General features: G+C 47.4%; 9 protein-coding genes across 9 annotated transcripts; 4 read left to right on the top strand and 5 right to left on the bottom strand.

Moving 5' to 3' along the window:
* Positions 1 to 1,761: 1,761 nt before the first annotated feature.
* Positions 1,762 to 3,030, top strand: TRUGW13939_04223 (uncharacterized protein; the record flags this gene model as incomplete). The annotated part of the gene is made up of 2 exons (XM_035487400.1): positions 1,762 to 2,318; positions 2,601 to 3,030. 2 exons carry the CDS (start codon positions 1,762 to 1,764, stop codon positions 3,028 to 3,030), a joined length of 987 nt encoding a protein of 328 aa, XP_035343293.1.
* A 972-nt stretch (positions 3,031 to 4,002) lies between these two features.
* On the bottom strand, positions 4,003 to 6,356 carry TRUGW13939_04222 (uncharacterized protein; the record flags this gene model as incomplete). The annotated part of the gene is made up of 7 exons (XM_035487399.1): positions 4,003 to 5,251; positions 5,319 to 5,444; positions 5,508 to 5,678; positions 5,755 to 5,814; positions 5,890 to 6,000; positions 6,053 to 6,108; positions 6,162 to 6,356. The coding sequence occupies 7 exons, from the start codon at positions 6,354 to 6,356 to the stop codon at positions 4,003 to 4,005; spliced, it is 1,968 nt and encodes a 655-aa protein (XP_035343292.1).
* Positions 6,357 to 6,861: 505 nt separating this feature from the next.
* On the top strand, positions 6,862 to 8,325 carry TRUGW13939_04221 (uncharacterized protein; the record flags this gene model as incomplete). Its single annotated transcript, XM_035487398.1, has 3 exons — positions 6,862 to 7,467; positions 7,531 to 7,893; positions 8,029 to 8,325. 3 exons carry the CDS (start codon positions 6,862 to 6,864, stop codon positions 8,323 to 8,325), a joined length of 1,266 nt encoding a protein of 421 aa, XP_035343291.1.
* Positions 8,326 to 9,126: 801 nt separating this feature from the next.
* TRUGW13939_04220 (uncharacterized protein) lies at positions 9,127 to 10,008 on the bottom strand (the record flags this gene model as incomplete). The annotated part of the gene is made up of 2 exons (XM_035487397.1): positions 9,127 to 9,319; positions 9,395 to 10,008. 2 exons carry the CDS (start codon positions 10,006 to 10,008, stop codon positions 9,127 to 9,129), a joined length of 807 nt encoding a protein of 268 aa, XP_035343290.1.
* A 635-nt stretch (positions 10,009 to 10,643) lies between these two features.
* On the top strand, positions 10,644 to 12,379 carry TRUGW13939_04219 (uncharacterized protein; the record flags this gene model as incomplete). Its single annotated transcript, XM_035487396.1, has 2 exons — positions 10,644 to 10,829; positions 10,892 to 12,379. The coding sequence occupies 2 exons, from the start codon at positions 10,644 to 10,646 to the stop codon at positions 12,377 to 12,379; spliced, it is 1,674 nt and encodes a 557-aa protein (XP_035343289.1).
* An 874-nt stretch (positions 12,380 to 13,253) lies between these two features.
* TRUGW13939_04218 (uncharacterized protein) lies at positions 13,254 to 14,889 on the bottom strand (the record flags this gene model as incomplete). The annotated part of the gene is made up of 3 exons (XM_035487395.1): positions 13,254 to 14,020; positions 14,116 to 14,550; positions 14,619 to 14,889. 3 exons carry the CDS (start codon positions 14,887 to 14,889, stop codon positions 13,254 to 13,256), a joined length of 1,473 nt encoding a protein of 490 aa, XP_035343288.1.
* An 842-nt stretch (positions 14,890 to 15,731) lies between these two features.
* TRUGW13939_04217 (uncharacterized protein) lies at positions 15,732 to 16,232 on the bottom strand (the record flags this gene model as incomplete). The annotated part of the gene is made up of 2 exons (XM_035487394.1): positions 15,732 to 15,932; positions 16,020 to 16,232. The coding sequence occupies 2 exons, from the start codon at positions 16,230 to 16,232 to the stop codon at positions 15,732 to 15,734; spliced, it is 414 nt and encodes a 137-aa protein (XP_035343287.1).
* Positions 16,233 to 17,043: 811 nt separating this feature from the next.
* TRUGW13939_04216 (uncharacterized protein) lies at positions 17,044 to 18,768 on the top strand (the record flags this gene model as incomplete). The annotated part of the gene is made up of 3 exons (XM_035487393.1): positions 17,044 to 17,055; positions 17,109 to 17,582; positions 17,659 to 18,768. 3 exons carry the CDS (start codon positions 17,044 to 17,046, stop codon positions 18,766 to 18,768), a joined length of 1,596 nt encoding a protein of 531 aa, XP_035343286.1.
* Positions 18,769 to 19,465: 697 nt separating this feature from the next.
* TRUGW13939_04215 (uncharacterized protein) lies at positions 19,466 to 21,411 on the bottom strand (the record flags this gene model as incomplete). The annotated part of the gene is made up of 7 exons (XM_035487392.1): positions 19,466 to 20,401; positions 20,461 to 20,587; positions 20,647 to 20,938; positions 21,003 to 21,033; positions 21,099 to 21,127; positions 21,184 to 21,312; positions 21,369 to 21,411. 7 exons carry the CDS (start codon positions 21,409 to 21,411, stop codon positions 19,466 to 19,468), a joined length of 1,587 nt encoding a protein of 528 aa, XP_035343285.1.
* Positions 21,412 to 21,845: the final 434 nt, after the last annotated feature.

Raw genomic sequence — 21,845 nt, 5'->3', positions numbered from 1 at the left:
GTAAATAAACAGGGATGCCAAGATTATGTCTGATAGATCAAATCTTTGTTCAAAGAGAGATTATTGGTATTCTTTCCTGCAATGTTGGCTAACTTATCGTTGGTTAACGTATCATTAGCTTATGAATCACAATAATAGCAATGTCCCCTCATTATTGTTTAATTATTCCCCACATCTCCGGTCATTTGCCAATTAACGCTAAACCTAATAGGGTAAATGCAAATAGACTGTTGAGGAGATGGAATCGTAGAAGTAATACGTTGGAAGGAACATGGACTAATAAAGAAAGAGTTTATGTATGTAGTAGTAAGATACTAGCCTGTTGGTACAGGCAGCAGCCACGAGGATTCTAGAATAGTCTAGGAAGGTTTATTGACGATCCACAACATGGTGACCCGGTTTTTCGCCTTTATTATCAAGAGAGAGAGAGCTAGAAAACGGAATACACCCGATAAGCGAGGAAGGAACAATTTGAACATACGCCCGGTCCTATTTTTGGGGCGTCAGTCGTGATATAGAGCAGAAAAAAATACCCCCGAGACAAGCACGGTTCTCAGGAAAGCACAGGCGATGGGGCCGGAGGACCGTCAGCGAAATATAGCATGCGTTCCTACGCAGAAATGGTGCTACTTTGCTAGTCTTTGCATCAATCATAACACTTAATTGAATCTGACCAACGCGTCTCCACTAAATAGTGAATACCTACTTAGTCATTCCACGTGCAGGAACAAGGAGCTAACCCAGCAGGCTGGTTAGGGCTAGATTATTGTGTCGACATACAAAGGCTAGGCTCCCATACACAAGATATCACAAATAATACAGTTACAGCAGTCTATTTCATATCAGCAAAGATCTATGGTACTACAAAAGTACGAGTGAGGCTTACACACGGGCCCCCTGGGGTTGTCTCGATCAGTTTGACTTTGATCCTCGTATTTTTGCTGCTTCGGGCATTTTGAAAAGCGCACACACCACAAATGTGAGACAAGGGTAAGGTTGGTATTATAATAATAACACAGCGACTCATGAGCATGTTGGGTCTAATTCCCTTGGTGTTATTGGTAGACGGTTTCTATAAGCTTTGCATCGCATGCCTGCATCACATGGCCGCCACGCTGGATCGTTTTCGGCCCTTCGATGTTGGACGATCGCTCACTCTATCTACGCTAGTTAATCAGAACAACAACTGATAGAGCTACTAGTATCCATGTAACTTAGCTGCAACTTAGCTGCCGTCACCAACATTGAACTAAGTAGTACACACATAGCGGCTCGGTGATACGGTCTACTGGGCGACTAGTACAGCACTATATGTATTAAGCCCCCACTAACATTGAAACGCAATCCGTATTTGTCGTCATCCGCGAATCTACTAGCCAGTGGTCGGCTATGTTGTCATGTCATCTCAGCCAGTGGTGATAACCTACGCACAGCCATCGTCTCTTCTCTTGCAGGTTACGGGCTTATTCAACGACCCGTCACGGGGGTATTAACGCGCAGAAAAATGCCCGTATCTGATTAAGCCCGGCTTCTTGATCTATACATATATGTAAATATCGCCGCAATTGGCTATCCTGGCTAGCCTAGAAAGACGTCTGATGACGGTCCTCATTGATATTAGTAGCGTGCTGGTGTCAAGCATCGTACCCTCTTTCTCTTTTCGTTCAACATTCTTTGAATAACTACTACGACTACCACTATAGAATTATGGATTGTGACTCGCAGACTCGGAGACCAGCATCCTTGATCAGGACAACGTCAATGGCAACAGAATCGTCATCAACTTCAACGACACCGCTGCTTGACGAACCTGTCAGTGGCATTCAACTGAAAAAGATCAGGGACAGCTGTGATGGGTGTGCCAAGTCCAAGGTGCGATGCAGCAAACAGCACCCCAAGTGTGCCCGCTGTGACGCTCGCGACATTCCCTGCAACTACAGCATTGTGCAACGCAAAGGTCGTCGCCGCCTTTCAGAGCGACTGGCTCACACAGGAAGCACTCCGCGCAGCAGCTCGCCAGATCTCAACCTACCCGATGATTTCCTCGCCACTCTAAGCTACCATGGCCTTGAGTCGTTCGCCGAGGATCTGGCAGGGGTGTCACGAACGGTTAGTAGCTCTGGTGATGGCATCTCCAGTGATAGCAGCCTAGACGGCTTTTCCACCAAAAGCCCTCCTCGATCAGTACCTTCCCCCGGCTTTACCAATGCAGCTGGGCAGCTTGACTTTCAGTTTCCATTTGACTGGTCGAGCCTAGACCAGGAATTGTCAAATCACGACGAGAACTTTGGCCTCACCTTTCCTCCACCACTATTCCCGTCCGTGTCTGATACCATGAACAACAACAGTACTAGTTACCACAGCCACCACCATGGCTCCGATGCATCACTTTCTTCGTTGTCATCGTTGTCATCGTTGTCATCGTTATCGACCTCGTCCTTAGCACCATCATCGTCATCAATCTCATCAGTAACCGACATGCCCTCGCTACAGCATGATCAACAGTCATGCGTCGAGATCACCTTGAGCACACTTCAAGCGCTACATTCACCGTCGGAGAACTGTATTCTCAATTCACGCAATGACCAGTCATCGCGCAGCCTTGACGAGGTACTCCACATGAACCAGACGGCCCTCGCTAACATTTCGTCGGTGGTGTCGTGCCCCTGTTCACTTGACTACAACTTTGCTCTGTTGATTACACAAGCTGTCACCAAGATCTTATCCTGGTATCAGGCAATCCTCGACGATAACAATGACGCTGTGCGAATGATGCCAATAAAGATCGGCCAGTTCGAACTTCATCTTGGTAACCACAACTTGCGTATGGTGGCTCAGGTTGTGCTCGATGACCTAGCCAAAGTAGAGAAACTCCTTGAGGGCTTTATCGAGCGCAATGGCCGTGCTAAGCAATCCGCCAACGAGTTTGAACAGCCTCTTTACTCTTCTCTCGAGTCACTCCTACGCACAAAATTAAATGATATTCTTTGTTCAGCCACGGTGAAAGTGAATGGGGGCCAATCTACATGAAATTATACATACCTTATTTTTCTTTTCTTTTCTTTTTGAATTGGCGTTGATGATCAGATGATGACTAGTCCGATTTGTACATATCTTTTCTGTTCTCTCTTCCTTTCTTTTACATTTCCTTTTCTACGGCGCGGTGGTGGGGGTGGAGAGATTGATGGTTTTGATACCTGGTGAAGATATTTCGGCGAGGAACAACCTGTGAATAGGTTAGTATAGCTTTTCTAAGCTGCTGTTTTAGAATAGTATTTTATATGAAAATGAAAAAAATTTGTAAATATTACAATTTTAAAATTCTTTGAATATTCTCAACTATTAAATTTTATTTGGAACATAAGCCAAGGGGCCCTGTAGCCATGTGCGTGTTTTAGTGTTGTGCCTGAGTGCTACTTACCGCAATTTGATGAGCGCATCAACTTCAAGTTGAAATTAATGGAAAGAACATTCTTGATATACAGCGCAGTTGAATATTTTTGTCACATACTGACTATTTAATTATAAACGAATTTATATACTTGACATCAATCAAGTGATCAATTGATATATATGTCGAGGAAGATAGCCTCACATATACCCCGTTATATAGTGACCACTTGATACAGTTTCATCATCAATACCAAAAATTTTTCTTGATAGACTACAGAATAAAGTAAAGCACTTGAGGTTTTGAACGGTGTGATTTTTTTCGCTTCTGCTATTGCAATGCCATTCGTGAAGAGGTAGGTCATGGTTAACCGGATAAATGCTCACTGTAGATTGATGGAGATATACATATAAAGAAAGAGGGAGAAAAAGATCTTTTATGCAGATATTAAATGAAAAGTGATATATTTAATATATACAGCGATGAATCTGATACAAAGAAAAAATAATTCTAAGATAGGTATAGCGTCCCATAAAAACAAACCAGACGCCCAAGACAGATATGAGAGAGTAATTTGTGACAAGAAAGAAAAGAGAAAGAAAGATGGGGGCTTATGAAATCGTAGTTTGCAAAAAGTCAATCATCTTGTGCACCAGCGTGTTCCAACTGCCGGCGGATTGATTAAGGGCCTGCTGCTGGTCGTGCACAGCATCAAGGACCCCATCCATAATAAAGGAGCCATCTTTGACGGCAGGGCGTTCCTGGCCGGGGAGAAAACCGAAGCCATCGACGGCGTACTCTGGTGGGATCTCCGGCCAGGCGTCGATACCGTCGAGGATGGCCACGGCCATACCGCCAGCCAGATGCGTCTCGATGTGGCAGTGAAACAGCCATGGACCCGGGTTGACAACCTGGTAGCGCAGCACAATCCACGATGGTCCGTTGAACGAGGTGACAAAAGTGTCGCGGTAGTTTGGGTCTTTGAAGTTGAAGCTGGCCGGCTCGGCTGCAGCAGCTTCATCGACAGACGAGTACTTCCAGATACCCTGACCAGCACCGACTTGCCACGTCTTGCCCGTGTGTTTATGCACAAAATGCGGGAATTCTTGAGGTTGGTCGGGCAGTGAGCCCACTTGTAGCACCAGGTCAACCCAGCTGCCGTTGAGAGTGCGGATGACGAGACTTTCGTTGAGCGCATCGGGCTGCTCCGTGTCGTATAGTAGCGGCGTATAGGCGCTGCGATCCTCAGCATACATGCCACCACCGCTGATGGTGTACTGCCACGGGCTGTGCCAGCGATGCGTATACAAAACATGGTGAACATCAGCCTTGGGCGCCGGCGCCAGCGGCGGGTATGGAGGTAGATGGTCTCGGTTGAGCTCCACGAGATCGCTGGTGTTTTGTCCACCGTACGTGAGGGGGCTCTCCACGCGCGGCGGCCGTTCACCGTCGCGGCCAGAAGTCTTGTATCGCAGCGTGGCATATGCGCTGATTACTTGCGTCAGTCCACTGTCCGGCACATGGATAGTGTAGTCGCCCGGCTGCTGATCGAGTTCCACAAGTACGGCATAGCGCTCGCCCGCGTACATTTTGACTGTATCAACTAGATGCGGTTCGACATAGTGGCCATCAACCTCGTACACCCACATGCGGTGACCAGCAACGGCAAACATGGTCGTCTTCATTGTCGAAGCAGCGATGAAGTTGAGACTGATCCATCTGTTGGCATTTGGGTCGACTTCGACGACTATCTCGTCACCTTGCGATGGAATGCATCCTTTTTGTAGATGTAGTGGCACTTTTTCCGGCCGTCCAGCAACCAAATACTTTCCTTCGGTGGATCTCATGAACGGGAAGCATCTAGAGAGAAAAGGAATTAGTCAGGTTTGGGAATGTATCACTTTGAATGAGAGAGCTATTTGCTTACCCCTTATCATTGACGTGACCGGGATACAGGCCATATTTCATGTAAGTGCTAGTATGTTCTACTAGATAGTCTTCTCCAGGACAGTAGACACTGCCTTTGCCGTTGATCAGGATACTATCGACGCAGCTTCAAAGAAAAAAGTCAGTCAGCCATCAGTTTTATGACCTTTTCTGGTAGATATGTACTTACAACATACTCAGTCGCGACTCGTCCATAGCATTCATGTACTCCCACGATTTGAATTGAGACCAGTCTGACACCAGCATCAAGGACGGATCTAGCGCCGCCTTGCGCATGGCTTCGACCTCTTTTTCATCAGAGTTAATTAGCTCCCATGGCACCGGCACCGTTGGCTTTGGTCTGTGAGTATGAATTTGTTAGTCAGATATTCTTACTTTCCGAGACACGTTGTCTTGATCTCATCGAGTCTGCTTACCGGATAAAGATGGAGCCGTATAAGCCGTCAAGCAGGGTGGCTCTTGAATGCGCATGATACCTGATCGTCCCATTAGCACCTATGAACATAAAAACAATGAAGTAACATCTCAAGGAAATCTAAAGAAAAGCTTACCAGTGAGTTCCCGCTGGAGAGGCCTTGAAGCGATAGATGAAACTTTGGTCCATTTCGATAGGTTTTTGCGAGAGACCGGGGGCCCCATCGGACCAGGGAGTACCTTGCATCCTGGACAGACATTAATAAGATGGGAAACGTTTTATCTCTTTGTAATTCTTACATGAGGCCATGCCAGTGGACGGTGTTGTTAAATGGCATACGATTATGAACAATAACCTAAAATAAGAGGATTAGAAAATGACAATGTTCCTAAGAAAAGAAATACACACCTCAACGTCATCATCTTCGTCCCAAACGAATGTAGGACCAGGGAATTGACCATTCATCTTGATCATCTCGCGTACCTGACCATTAGGGGCTCCCAGCTCCCAGGTCAGCGTCATTTCGTGTCGCACATGCTTGCCAGTAACCAGCGCAACGTCGCGTAGTAGGACGCTGAGAAGAAGGAGAAACCACGACTCCATTATCGTATCTTTTAAAAACAGTGACTACTAAAGGTATTTTCTTTGATATTTTTTTCTTATATTCGAGCGCCGGCCATCTTTGTTATTATAATGAGTTATTCACGTTCCGTCAATAACACATGTTTAGGGTTCGGGATCATTTTTCCCTCATTAACCCCGATACAGGGCCCCGAACCCGATATGATTACCCCGCGTCCGCCCAAGAAGGAAAAAATGGGGCCAAAAGCACTCGATCGAGCCCTAATTTAGTAATAATATAGATGCCCGGGCTTATTTTATAAAGCGTAATTCGGGGCCACGTGGGGCTGCAGGGCCGGCAGGATATGATAGCAAGATATAGCAGACAGGCAGGCAGACAAATAGATAGATAGGCCATATACCCCCTTCGATATTTACCAATGTCATAATTTCACTCTTAGTTGACTGCATACAAGTGACAAAGAGAAATCCCATACAATCCAATCCGATCAACGGTTCTAGCGTTCCCATAGACAGGCTTGCTATCATGAGCTCAGTTAAGATCAAAAGGGCGGTGTTCAAGGCCTCTCGCGCATTCTCCGTCATCGTCGCTGTCTCATTCGTGGCGCAAGTGTATTTTGTCAACTGGCAAGGCACAACGCAAAAGCCTATCCGCACGCCCAAAGAGCCAGTACAGACGGTTGACACGACGTCATCATCAGTAGCCGTTGATGATGTTAAGCCTCCTCAAGACCGGACAGTTTGGGGTCTTTTGCAGGATGACAGCCGCATCTCGGCCTTTGCACAGTGGGTCGGCCAGTTCGACGATATTGTGAAGGGTCTGGATACGCCACAGGCCCGCTTCACGTTGTTCGCTCCCACAAACGAAGCCGTTGCGCGGGAGAGCTTCGAGCATGATCTGCCGTGGTTCTACTGGAAGTTCCTAGTTGGCTATCATATGAGCCTCGGAAATTCGTCGGCTGCCGCCCTGCACACCCAGAACACGGTGCAGTCCTTTGTCAACGCTGACGTCTTCTTCAACTATAAGCAGCGGATAAGCGTCCAAACAGTCGACCCTGAGTATGATGATGATGACGAAGACGAAAAGGACATCACTTTCAACCGTCGCTCGACTATTATTGTCCCCGACCAGGTAAGAACAAAGCCAACAATATGAAGTAAATCAATTCGATCGCCACTGACTTCGACGTTTCAGAAAGCAACTAATGGCTACATCCATCTGGTTGACCGCGTGATCTTCCTGCCCGAGTCGACGACTCATATCCTGCGTTCTCACGACGAGTTTGCCACGTTTCGTCAGGCATTGACCAAAACCGTCGATCTGGCCGTGCTTGTTAACGACACTTCGACACACGTTGGCCAGACCATCTTTGCACCGACTGAAGCTGCCTTTGCCAAACTCGGTCGTAAAGCTAACCAATTCTTCTTCGGCCCTGGCGGCGAGGATTACCTTCGCGCCCTGTTGGCCTACCACATCGTCGCCAACCAGACCCTCTTTTCCGATGTGTTTTTCCAAGAGGATGGCCGCGGTCAACTTCCTGTGAACACTGACTCGGAGGTGAATACAAATAATTCTTTTTTTATTTTTATTTTTTTTTGGCTCTGCTGTTCCTAACTAACTTTTTATCTTCTCTGGGGACAGATCGTCCTACCTAGCTTGATTACTGATCAAGGCCTAAATATTTCCGTCCAGCCGGCTGAAAGCCCCAATAACCGTCAATCGGTGCGGATCAACTCACTGGTTCCTCTAGCCATGCCAGACATGGTTGCCATGGACGGAGTCGTACACGGTATCGACACCATTTTGGTACCGCCTGGTGTCGTTGATTCAGAAAACAACCAAGAGGATGAATCACCCAGATCACCAGACAATCGTCCATGGTTTTTTCGCTTTTTCGACTGGTCCGCTGCTGGCACGACAGAGGAGACGTTAACAGTCGACCAGTGGATTGAACGATTGCAGCCGCTCATGAGTGAATTGCGAGTTTAATGTGAATAGTATGCCATGTCTATCGTTATATAGATTCTCTTTTGTACTTATTTTTGCTTTTTTTCTTTCTTTTTGTTTATTTTGTTTCAAGGTTATGGTGATTACCTGGCGTTTGGATAGCATATAGGGCTTGCTGGTTGATTAGGGAACAAATTTTATTTACGTTGCCGCCGCTTTTAGGTTATATTATTGTGACTGAAAGAATCTTGGGCATTAATAGAGTATTTGTCAGTGCATATTTGAAGTATCCCTCCTACACATGACGTCACGGGTGATTGTTTGGTGTAGATATTGCTCGATCGGGGAATATCTGCGGGATCGGTACATAGGCCAGGCACTCGCGTTGAGATCTCACTTCCATAGTTTTATGGCCCCTAGAGGCTTGTGTGAATGCTTATATCTAAGCTATATATCGTTACTATGTTTTAAGATTATCTGAAGAAAAAAAAGAGGAGAAAAAAAATTGTAATTTGAACATCCTTTGAAAATTAATTGATGGATTTCTGAATTAGGAAAGTGTCTAATATGAGCTCTAGACTACGCGCCGTTCTTAGAAGAGAAGAGAAAAGAATAAAAAGTAAGCTCAGATAGTATATTCTATATAGACGGAGATTACTTGTAGCAAATTAAATGGAAACAAGATTGTCGTCAAATTCGTCAAATTTCACGAATGATCTAACTTGTCCGAATATCACATATCTTCTATACAGGCCATTGAAAAGCAAAACCTAAAAATGCTAAATCCCGCAAAATAACTCCAAATAACACCATCCGTGCAATCAATCATATCATATCATATCCTTACAACGACGCTTGCTGCAGCCGTGGCCGTCCGGTAAAGTCAGATGGCGCAAACTCCCAGGCGCCCGAAAACTTGCGACCTAACAAGAACTTGACAATATATGCCGCAAAGACTGGAAGGCCTGGAAACGGCGTCACCTGGCCGTCCAATTCAAAACTATTGTCGGCGCAAGTCATAGCTAATGGGACATGGCTAATGAGAAACAGAGTTAGCTTGATAATCTGACCAAAATAAAAAAGATATGAAATCAAGGGGATAGTAACATACCGATATTTGTCAAAGTTAGGTTGATAGTCTTTCTCGACATCGTTCCAGAGTGCCTTTAGAGTGTTACTCTCGATGACGTGGAGGTCGTATAGCGGCGCGATTTCGTTGTGTAGATGCTTTTCTACCAGCGAGCCGAATGACTCGATAATAGCGTGTAGCGTCGGCCCGTCATAGTCGTCGGCTTCGGTATTAAATACATAGTCGTGGAAACGCATGAGGCCGTCGTGGAAGTCGTGATGCTCAGCCACATTGTTTGCCATTGCACCTGGCTGATTGAGGGCCTTTTCGAGCCTGGGAAACAACTCCTCCTCTTCCATGTCGTGGTGTGACTTGAGCATCTCAAACACACACTGGTTGAAGATAAGAAAATCCTGGGCTGCCTGTGTGCCTGGTGTTACCGACAGACACTGGTTGTACGCCGCATTAAGCCCGCGCAAAACCAGATTGTGCACCAGCGCCATATCTTTGGTGAACTTGACCACATAATGGTCGCGCGGAACATCAGAACGGGCATTCAGGCCCGTGTCGGAAATCAGCTTGAACGGGTGGCTAGTCCAGGGCTTCTCTTGCTGGATAGTGGTGTTGGTGGTCATCGTCTTTGTGGTTGTTGCCATGGTCGTTGCTTTTCTGATGGACGCGTATAGCGGCAAGACAGTGAGAGTCACTTGGCGATGGTAAACCAAATGCGACGGTCTATGATACAGAACAGAAGTCGAAAGGGAGGCCCGTGGTGTCGATAGATAACGTCGAGTAATCGGTCTAATGGCGGAGGACATGCTAGTTGGAAAACAGTTCAGCTCTGTGCTGACCAGGCGGCTGTTACGGGCCTATTTATGTTTTCTCGTGTTGGGTTCGCGGTCTTTTTCGGGGGCACCGAGGCGACCGAGAAAGCTGTGCCATAGCCGCCGTGATGAAATACGGCCGATCGATCACTGCCTAAATAACGCTCGGCCCGTCTGTTTTCTTTGTCTAATACTAGTTTTCGGGCATTAAAAGTAACATTTTTCGGGGGTAAGCCTGGCCGGGAGATAATCTTTTCCTAATGTGGAAGGACCTTTCCCGATGAGGAAAAAATCGCCTCGGGGTCATTCTCTCGGACCCGAAACAGCCTGTTCGCCTCCGAGGATAACCCTAAAACCCTAGAAAATAGCCCTATCTTGCGTCTTACAAGAACAACTCCAGCTGCACGTAGATATGCCTGTATATTCCACTCCTCGAATAGCCATCTAGTTTGACAAATTTGTTCACCATGGCTACCTTGGACGATGACACCAACCGCACTCTGCGTGCGGACAGCGTTAACAGCTCAGTCGATGCAGTAAACCACAAGTCCAACGACAATGCATGTGATAAAGACAACACGCAGTATCCTCCACTGCCCAAGGTCATTGTCATCATGCTTTCTCTGTATCTGGCCATTTTCCTGGTAGCATTGGTAAGCTAGTGACTCTATGCGCTACGTTTTTCGACCTGTCGCAATGTTAATAACGGACTTAGGACAGAACCATTATCACAACAGCAACACCGCGCATCACCGACACATTCAACTCTCTGGGTGACATTGGATGGTACGGCAGTGCCTATCTGCTGACCTGCTGCTCGTTCCAACTGGTATTTGGCCGCGTGTACACCTTCTACTCACCTAAGTGGGTGTTCCTGGCAGCAATCCTACTGTTTGAAATTGGGTCAGTGGTATCTGGTGCGGCGCCATCCTCGACAGTCTTTATCGTCGGACGAGCTATTGCCGGAATTGGGGCATCGGGTTTGTCGTCTGGTGTGATCGTTATCATGGTCCATATGGCGCCGCTACACAAGCGACCCATGTACACTGGTATTCTGGGCGGCGTTTTTGGAATTGCGTCCATTGTGGCGCCTATGATGGGTGGTGCCTTTACCGACAACGTATCTTGGCGATGGTGTTTCTACATTAACCTACCCATCGGCGCCGTGACCATCGTTATCGTCGCGCTGGTACTGCAGCTGCCCGAGGCCTCCAACGGGCAATTATCAGCACGCGAGAGACTCCAGAAGCTTGATCCCATTGGCACTGCCCTATTTTTGCCAGGCATGATCTGTCTTCTGTTGGCACTGCAGTGGGGTGGCACTACATATGCTTGGAGCAGTGGGCGTGTGGTCGCACTCCTTGTCCTCGCCGTCGTGTTGCTGCTGGCGTTTATTGCTGTGCAGCACTGGAAGAAGGACGACGGTACGGTTCCGCCACGCATCTTCTTGCGCCGTAGCATCGTCTCCGGCTTCTGGTACTCCTTTATGCTGAACGGGTCGATGATGGTGATCTTGTACTATATTCCCATCTGGTTCCAGGCTGTCAAGGACGCATCCCCAGTCAAATCAGGCATCATGACGCTCCCCATGGTCATTGGCCTCGTCTTGGGCAGTATTTTCGCCGGTGCGGGTGTCACCAACTCGGGATACTACACGCCTTTCATGATCGTAGGCAGTATTCTCCTCTCCGTCGGCTCCGGGCTTATGACCACTTTCACGACCTCGACCGGCCATGCGCAGTGGATTGGCTTCCAGGCATGCTTTGGCCTTGGTATCGGCTTTGGCATGCAGCAGCCTGGCGCAGCCGCACAGACGGTGCTGGCACCGCAGGATGTTCCGACCGGTGTGTCGTTGATCTTCTTTGCGCAGTACTTTGGTGGTGCCCTCTGGATTTCAGTCGCCAACAACGTCTTTTCCAACCGCTTGGCCGAGTCGATCTCGAGTATGGTCCATGGTATTGATGCTGGCCGTATTGTCAATGTTGGTGCCACCGCCGTGCGCTCCGTTGTCGACCCTGACCAGCTGCCTGCCGTGTTGAAGGCCTACAATAATGCCGTTGTCGACGCATTTTACGTCGCCGTTGCGTGCGCGTGCGCTACTGCTCTCGGTTCATTGGCTATGGAGTGGAAGAGCATGAAACCAGAAGGTGGCGGCGGTGGACGTTGGGCCAAGAAGGAGAATGTAGACAAGGAAGCTGCCTAATCTGCTCATTCTTCTCTTTCGGAAAATGATAAAACTTAGACTTAGCCCTGCTGTTGTCGTCGCCATTTTACTTAGTTGTGACTACTGCCTTTGGTCTTTGGTGAGAGAGATAGAGGCAGGACAGTTTGTGTTATGTGTTTTCTTTGTTTCTTTCTCTTTTTATGATGTTAGCGGAAGATGTCTATAGAATTGATTATTCTGTACCAGCGACAGTTTTACAGCATAGAGGAATGTCGGGTTAAGGCTCGATGTTGTATGAAATCATGTTGCTATATCACACATAATGTCGGTTATTTTGAAAAGAGTGGCTAGAATCTCCTCATTTTATATTATACCATGTATAACCAGAATCTCAGAAATTGATTCGTATGCATTTCTATTAATCCACTTTTGCAGTTTTTATACGATGGGCGTCAATACATATAGATTCTATATTTATTCTGATTACAAATGCATAGAAAATGTAATATTCCTTCGTGCGCGTAGAGTTTTACTAATATTGAATGCCCAAGATAATTAACACACGTATATATCAATTATAGTGGAATCGATATTACCTTGGCCAGATCAATGACATACATTGAGGTGTTAGACATCGATACCTCACTTGATACTTTTACGACTCAAAAAGTACATTTACAACTACATTGATCTGTGTTCAAATTTATCAATAAATTTAGCAAAGGAAATAATAGTAGATCAAAATATCAAACTTTGTTTTTCAAAATAATGGACATTGTCAAACTCCCTCAACGTTTCCTTCCCTATCAGACCAAAGCACAGACGCTCTATATAGTACGCAAACATCACAGAGAGATCCCGAAACAAAGTAAGTACAACATGAAATTGAAGGAAAACAATAGGGAAATACATATCACACAAGATTGTTGCTGTCAATACCGGTGATGGCCATAAAAGCTTGGGCAGCTGCCTCGTAATCGATCTTTTCGGTCCCGGCATTGATGCGCTCGCGAGTACGCAGCAATTGGGCGGCGACATCCTTCCATTCGACGTTGCTCTTCCCAATACCGGCAATGGCCTCATCGACAGCTAGCGCAGTCAGACGGCCGTCGCGCTTGCGGATGTGTCCATCGACGATTACGGTCTCGATATCGCGCACTGAAGCATGAAGCACAATGGCAGCAATAGGGTCGTGCTCGGCCGCGCAAGTCATCGCGGGACTCTGGGTGCCGAAGATGACAATGTCTGCCTGCTTGCCCTGTTCGAGGGAGCCAATACGGTCCTGCAACCGGATGGCGCGCGCGCCCTGTATGGTAGCAAGACGGAAGACATCGGCTGCCGTGACGCTCAGCTTCTTGGGCGCCTTGCCCTGGTCGAGCAAAGCCTCGTTATTGCGGCCGCGCTCTGTCTGCAGTGCGATACGCATCTGTGTTAAGAGATCGGTTGAGTTGACCGTCTGGCTGTCGCTGCCGAGCGAGCTCAGTGTCTTCAAGTCGTCACGGTTCCACACTGGTTTTCCCAGTCCCATCTGCAACTCACTCTCAGGAGTAGATGAGATTGCAATACCCTCTTTGGCCATGATCTCGGCGTCTGATGCGGACGCGCCTATCGCGTTGGCAAAGAGCAGATCTGGCCCCAGGAGTCCGTACGACGACAGAGTATCGACAACCGAGAACTGGCCTATTCCGACAAATAGAAGGTTTAATTAGCAAAAGGAAAAAAGAGATAAAACAAAATAGACTACCTCGGGAAACTGCATTGGAGAATCGACTTACCAAAGATGGGTCCTCGAGCGTAGTGCATAGTAATGAGCTTGACACCGGCGGCACGCGCCCGTTCAAACAGGCTAACAACAGACTCCTTGGGGATATAGAGAGCATCAAAACCAAGACCGATGTTTACGCGGCCCTCACCGTAGGGTCCAGCACGTGCCAGTTCTTCAAGCTGGTTAACTAGCCAGTCGGGAAGCATCTCCCAGTCAAAGGCGAGTGGCTGCCAGCCCGTCACGCGGGATACAGGTGCGTAGCAAAAGACTGAGCGGATACCCGACGATACCGTTGCTGAGAGTGCATTAGATCCATGCTCTGGAGAGTAAATTGCGTGCGCGTGGTCGACAACTGTGGTTGTGCCGGCATCAAGAGCCTCTAGACAACCTCCGAGCTGACCCCAGAAGACATCGTTTGCAGTGAAGTTGGAACTTTGGAGAACGCCTAACCATTGTCAGAAAGTGAATTTCTAGAGAGAAAAAGGGTAAACAAAAGCTGGATAGGAGGCTGACCTTTGAACATAAAGTCTAGCATTGTGTCGTTGGCATGGCGGCCCTTCAACTGTGTTCCCCAGAGATGGTGGTGAGTGTCAACGAAGCCTGGAGATACGATCTTGCCGGTGCAGTCAATAACCTCGGTGGTTTCAGATGGTGGGTCGATCTGCGCAGCAATATGAGAGATCTTGCTGTCCTCAATCAACAAGGAGTGATCGCGGAGGATGGAAAATTCATCACTCCCCGTCGCGGGGACAATAATAGTGGCGTGTTGGAGAAGGATGGACATGGTGGCTATAAATGCGTTAAGAATGGAGAATTTTAAAAGTTTGATGTGCTTTTTGTTTTTGTATTTGTTCGTATGCGTGATGCGTTCGTTCGTTAATGATGTATTGTTCCAGTTCTTATCAAGGTCGATGGGATCGATTTCCTTTTGTATACAGCTCCTTCTCAAGAACACTTCACCACGGGTTATTGTGACGGGCCGTGATGTTTGCTGCTGACCCGAGGGTATTTCCTTTTGTCTGATCGACTGACTTGCATGATGTTTTGTGGAGAAGCTATCGGGCATTTTTCCCCATGTTCTTTTTCAGCCCTGTCGTTTCGGGCATATTCGTCGGGTCGAACTAGACTCCTCGGAAAATGACTTCAACGCACGGTTGGTCAGTATGTCAGCATTGCAGCACAGTAGCCACCTAGTTCATCTTGGCAGTAGGAATCTTCAACGTTATTTATGAGCTATGGACTATGATACCGCATGGTTTGACTCTTACGGGGCGAGATGTACATACACTACGGCGACCGCGCAGCAATGAAGCCCTAACTTACGCAATCCATCTAAATAGGTAACACGCATCTTGCGTTTTTAAAAAAATTGTTATTACGTGAATATTTTAAGAAACGCGATATCGATAAACATAATACACTATCAATTTCGCTCTATGTGCCAGTTAAAAAAATATGAAGAACAAAGAAAACCCGGTCGTAATCCACTATGCTTCAACTATCCCAGCAAAGGCACAACCTGGCCGATGGTCATCCTAAATAAATAACAGGTTAATATAATTTTCCAGTATGCATATTTTTATTCAAAAACCAGGAGAGGACGGCTAAAAGACAAAGGGGGTGAACTTACTTTGATCGCTTGGTATCGGCAAAATGTTCGTGATCAGGAATCACATATTTTTTGTACTCGGGATTCGCCTTCATGTTGACAAAGTCCTGGACATCCTTGAAAACAATCTGGATTATTGCGTCGTAGTCGGAGACATTGGCAAACTGAGGGTCGAACAGCCGGCCCATCAGTTTACGTGAAGAGTTGGTATTGAAAGTCTGTTTATAGTATAATCAGCATTTCCTGCCTCCTTCTGCGTCTTGGTAAAACTAGTTCAAAGTACAAGAAAGTCTAATAATACGTACAATGGTATACTTCAACAGACCGTATTGCTCCATAAGTGGCCGCACCAACGGAGCGTGCTTGGTAGTCAGATAGCTACGGTACTCCTCTTCAGTGAGACCTTCCTTGCGGTACGCAGTGATGGTGAGACACAACGGCTGACCATCAGCTGAGGAAGCAGACTGCTGCGAGGGGGAACCCCAGAAATACGTTCCTATGTTTTGCCAGATGGCCATTGTTGGTCCGATTATGCAAGATGGATACCGATTGGACTGTTGTTTTGGTTTGCTACCTTCAACGGCAAAAGAATAAGGAATTTGATGTGACATAGGCTTTGAAAACACTGCAACCGTGTTCCAGATATACAGTTAAATTATTGTGCCCATTCGGGGCCCAAATCCAAGAATAAGCCCGGTTGAACGGGAAGTCTAGGAAATGCCCGATGCCAGCTCCCTATTTTTATGCACAAGAGAACCATGCTAATAGCGGAGGGTAGATTACTTCCGAAGAAGTAATAACTCTTGTTCCAGTGTTTATAGTTTACACATTTCTTACTCCCGACAGACATCCCGTCGTTTTTCGCGTTTTCTATATTTTGCTAGGCCAATTATCATCTTAACGGGCTAATAACGTCGGGACCCGAAACGGTGGAAGGGAGAACCAAATAATAAAAATAGAAAATAACGAAAAGAAAAAAAGAAGATAGATGAGAAGGGAAATAATTCTACTCCCGATCGCATCGTCATCCCGGAAAAGGTGTTCGTTTGAAAAACCTGGGGTTAATTCTTAACATACTGCACTATCCTCTACTATCCGAATAGTTAGGCTTCCTTGCGAAACAGATGCAGACAGTAGCACATATTTGCTTGTGCAGTGAATCAGGGTATTTTACCACACGAAACAAAATATGAAATGTCCATCGCCAATGGTGAAGAGAAAAAAGTGAGAAAAAACCAGTCACCGGTACGAAGAATGACGACAAGCGGTGGTGGTTCCAGAAACAGCAGTCCTACCTCGCAAACAGATTCATTCAAAACATGTCTAGAAATGCCCAACAATGTCTGTGACTGGCTTCTGACTTCTTCGGATTTTTGTCGCTAACGTTATAGCAGGTAAAGAATGAAGACAATGGGCAGGCCTCCGAGTGTGTTAACGACAGTCCGCCATTTTTTCAACACATTCGCTGGCGCCCAGATGAACAAGTTGATTCAGATTCTGGGCATTATAATCAACAGCAGCAGCAATCAAAGCATCCGACTTCGCTGCAGATTTTCCGGTTGTGGCAGGTGTTTCTAAACAATGTCCACCCTCTGGTCATGCTTTTCCATGCGCCGTCGGTGCAGCAGGTCATTTTGGACATCGCCACAGACGCGACTAGTGTCAGCAAAGCGACTGGAGCCCTTGGCTTTGCTATATACCTGTGTGCCATAGCATCCATGACGGACAGCGAGTGTCTGGAACTGACTGGCGAGTCCAAAGCTGACTCCCTCGAGCACTTCTCGCGGCTATCACATGAGGCGCTGTTTAACTCAGACTGCCTGCACTCGAACAACATGGTCGTCCTACAGGCGTTGACTTTGTACACTGTTAGTCTCCTCTCTGCTACCTCTTTTAATACTCTCACAACCCTCTTAAGAAAATCTAATGTTGATTCTCAAACAGCTAGCCACTTTCTACATGCGAGGTTCGCCATCACACTCTGAAAAACTGGCCGCACTGGCCGGCCGTGCCGCCCAACTTGCGCAGGCCCTAGGATTACACCAAGAAGACCGGCAGAAGGACCTCCCTCCATTTTCCAAGGAGATGCGCCGCCGGCTGTTCTGGCAGGTATTGATCCTGGATGGACGCGCCGCAGCAGCGCAGCGTCTTGGGGCCGGTGCCACGGCAGCAGGCCCTCATTTCCACGATGGCTCGTGGAATGTCCAGCGTCCATTAAACGTAAGCGACAGCCAATTGGTGCCGTCGATGAGCAAGCCACCGCCTGAACAACTGGACGGTCCAACTGACATGCTGCTGTGTTCAATCCGGATCGAAATCGAGCAGTCTATGCGGCGGCTCGAGCAGCATCAGCAACACCCTTCTCTCAGATCACCGCCGGCCTTCGGCGCTTGGATAGAACAGCAACAACAGCTACAACAGGTCGCGGTAGTTGAGCAGACCGAACAGAGGATCGAACAGCACCTGCTACGCAGTTGTGATGCTTGTATTCCCTTCCACCTTCTGACCGCGTACCAGGCACGGTCGTGGCTGCGCCAGCTGCGTCTATCCGTCTACCACCCACGCCAGCGCGGCCAGAGCAGTCTGGGTCACCAGCCTGACGAGCATGAGCGTGAGCGCCTGTTCAGCCTCGCTCAGCAGGTTCTGTCGTATGACAACCTGGTCCATTCGAACCCGCGCTTCCGCCGCTATCTGTGGCTCATTGGCCGCGATCTGCCCGTGGATGCCGTTATCGTCGTACTCCTCGAGCTACTCTCAAAAGGCGATGATGGTGGTGACGACGCCGATGTTGATGAGGGCAAACAAAATGTGGTCAATCGTGCCTGGAGATATATTATCCAGGTATACGAAGATCACCCAGTGCTGATCAACGCAGCCCGCGAGAATCCACTCTTTCTAGCCATTGGTCTGCTCACCCTCAAGGCTTGGGATAGTCGCACGACATCCAAGAGCGAGCAAATGCCCTCCCCTTCTACTGACTATGACCGAGATGAGCCCTTGTGTATTTCTCGTCTACGCGCTCAGAGAGTAAGCGCAAGTCCTGCTTCATCGTGATGACTGAAACGTTTCTTTCCCAATTTTGTAAAACTTTAAGCGGTAGAATTGAGTTGAGATCTTTTTCTTAGTGCCTTCAACTGCATGCATATAGCTTCTATACAAGGTAGCCACTGGTTAATACAATATTCGAAAAGGTCGCTTTTTCTAATCAATCCTTACATAATGTATATGCTCTCCAAGGCTCGGGACATGTCTTAGACTAAATAGAAATCAACGATTTTGTACATCCAGTCTAGTAAATATATGCTTAGAATAATACAATAAAGGCGGAAAGGCAGGTATATCAATAACACGAATAAGGTAACTTTGACACTTGTGTCGTTGTTTATATACAGCCCATGAGGAACGTCAACTTAGTGTTAGGGTTGGGTATTCTGCACAATTCATCTCTACATTAACTACATCAACAGCCATCTCCACAATTAAAATATACGTGTACTCAACTGGGCTACTATTACCACGTATCATTCTCTAAGACACTTAGAAATAAAAACTTCAATTCAATAAGGCTTTGAAAGTAAACCCCAATATGCCGTCTATGTTCAAGTTTACGTGGTCAATAAATAACATCCATCGTGAAAAAGAAACAACAAAAGGAACAAAACAAATAAAAGAGAAAGGTAAAGAGCGAAAGAGAGCAAAGTTACTAATAGAAACGCCTAAAGAACAGAAATACCCGGAATCACAAAACAAATCAAGGCAGCCAGTTTTTGGTCTTCAATTCCTCATTGATCTTGAGGAGTTCATCGCGAGCTCCCTCCCAGTGTTGCCGCTTATTACCCGAGAAGACACGGTAAACATGCGGACTGAGGAGACCATCCATGAGCACGTTGCAGAACTCACGGTCCTTCAGCCAGAACCACCATCCCTGGAACCCGTAACCAAGCTTCTCGCGTAGGCCGATGCCGGCCACCTCGTCAACCCATTCGGAAAAGTCGACACCCTTGACGGCACCGGGTGACACCGATCCCTTGGCAGCTAGCGAACACATCCACTCGTGATGACGGTCCACTGCCTGCTCCATCTCCTCGCGTGGTGGGAATTGCGAATTACCCTTCCACAGCTGCGTCAGCGCCATCGACGCCAGGTCGAACATCAGAAAGGCCGGGTTCATAAATGAAAGCGAGCCCATAAAGGCTAGCGACTCCGGGTGGTCGACTGAGAAGATGTTCTGGTACAATCGTGGCAGGTGCCGATTATTAGAGCCCGGTAGGTTTGCCCACTGGCGTGTTGACTTGCGCGTCGGGTCACTATCGCCGACGATCGAGTAGTTTAGCGTATAGCCAGTGGCGAAGATGATCGAGTCAACCTTTAGTTGCGTGCCATCTTCAAGCTCAACCGTGTAGTCGTCGATGACCTTGGACAATCCGTTGATCGAGATAACGGTGCCGTCGGTCAGGCAGTTGATCAGCTCGTCGTTAACGATGGGCCGAGACGCCAGGACCGATGGTGCCGGCTCAAATCGCCACTCTGGCTTGAGATCGTACAATTTGTTCATCAGGTTTTTGATGAAGCTGTCCATCACGGTTTCCCATAGACTGGGTGTCCATCGTGCCAAAAAGTTGAGCATCTGGTACTTGCGGTAGGTTCGGACGTGGTCCACTGGCTTTCCATTTACCCATCGAGGAAGCTGTAAAACGTATCAATCAGCTATTCATATCCTAGCTTGATACCTGAGGTAGTACTTACAATGATAGATCCGTGGCGGTGTGATAGATAGACTTTGCGTGCATTTTTGGATAGTTCCGTAGCAATGTCGACGGCAGTGTTACCAAAACCGACCACGAGAACACGCTTGCCATCGTATTCGTTAGGCCTAGATGGAAAATTACATTAGCAGTGTACTCTAAGAAGAACTTTCCTATGCTTGCTTACTTTTTGAACCCAATCGAATGCGTCATCTCACCCTTGAATTTCTCGATGCCCTCGATCTTGGGTATGTTCGGAATCTGATCAGCGCCCATGCAGAAGACAACTTTGTCAAAGACCTCTTCGGTGCGCTGGCCATCCTTTTCGGAGACCTGAATACGCCACTTTTGTGACGCCTCGTCGAACGCGGCGCCATGAACGGACGTATTCAGTCGCGCCATCGGGCCCAAATTGAAGTGCTCTGCATATGCAGATAGATACTGCGCTACCTCGTGAGCGGGGGGGAAGATTTCGGCCACTACAAATTTTCGTCAGTGATAAGAATAAAACAGCCACCACATTAGACTATGTGCGAAACTCACTGTCCGGAAAGGGAAAGTCCGTAAAGCAACCCTAGTAGCCCGATCGTTAGAAAACAAAGGTGATGCCCTTTCGTATTGTTGCGTATTTAAACTTACTCGGAACTTAGATCCATTGGATCGAGTGGCTATGAAACGATTAATATGGATGAATAAGTCTGTTTCTCTAGGTGATGCTGCTTACTCTCCAACACTGAAATCTTGACTCCCTCGTCGTAATTCCACAGACCACCAAGGTATGAATTGCGGTCAAACCCTGTTACCTCAAAACCCTCCTCAGCCAAGTTTTTCATCGTGACCAATCCGATGGCGCCTAGTTGAAACGTTAGCCAAAGAATGAAATCCCCATGAGGAACAGAATATACATACCGAGGCCAATAACGGCGACTGTTTGGTTTCCGCTGGCGGACATGTTTGTGTGTAGGAAAATGTGACAGTATGGAACAGGAACAACAATATAAATGTAAAAGTTGGCAATCCGATTTCAAAAAGGTTAATTAAGGTGCTTGAAAGCGACTTTTCTGAAGATGCGCCGTGGAGGATGCGTCTGCTGGAGCAATCTGCATTCTGTCTCGCGCCTCCTAGAGCTTATTATAACCAGAGAAAGAGGCATCTTTGGTGCATATTCCAAAAGCCCGGCCGGGCTCTTTAAAACGGACCGTTCGTAGTTCGCGCCGTTCTTCCAGAGTCCCAAACAAATAAGAGATCGATGGAGGAGAGAAGTTGGAGGGGCGTCGGGCTTTTCTGGTTTCGGGCCTTTTTAGGGCAGGGCATGGGGGCCCCGTTGTTACCAATTTAGGCCAGTTAACCCCCGATCGGGTCAGCAAGCGCTGTGTTGTCTGCAGT

This window comes from Talaromyces rugulosus, chromosome II, assembly GCF_013368755.1.
Source record: "Talaromyces rugulosus chromosome II, complete sequence".
Lineage (NCBI taxonomy): Eukaryota > Fungi > Ascomycota > Eurotiomycetes > Eurotiales > Trichocomaceae > Talaromyces > Talaromyces rugulosus.
This window is presented reverse-complemented; position numbering and strand designations above follow the sequence as displayed.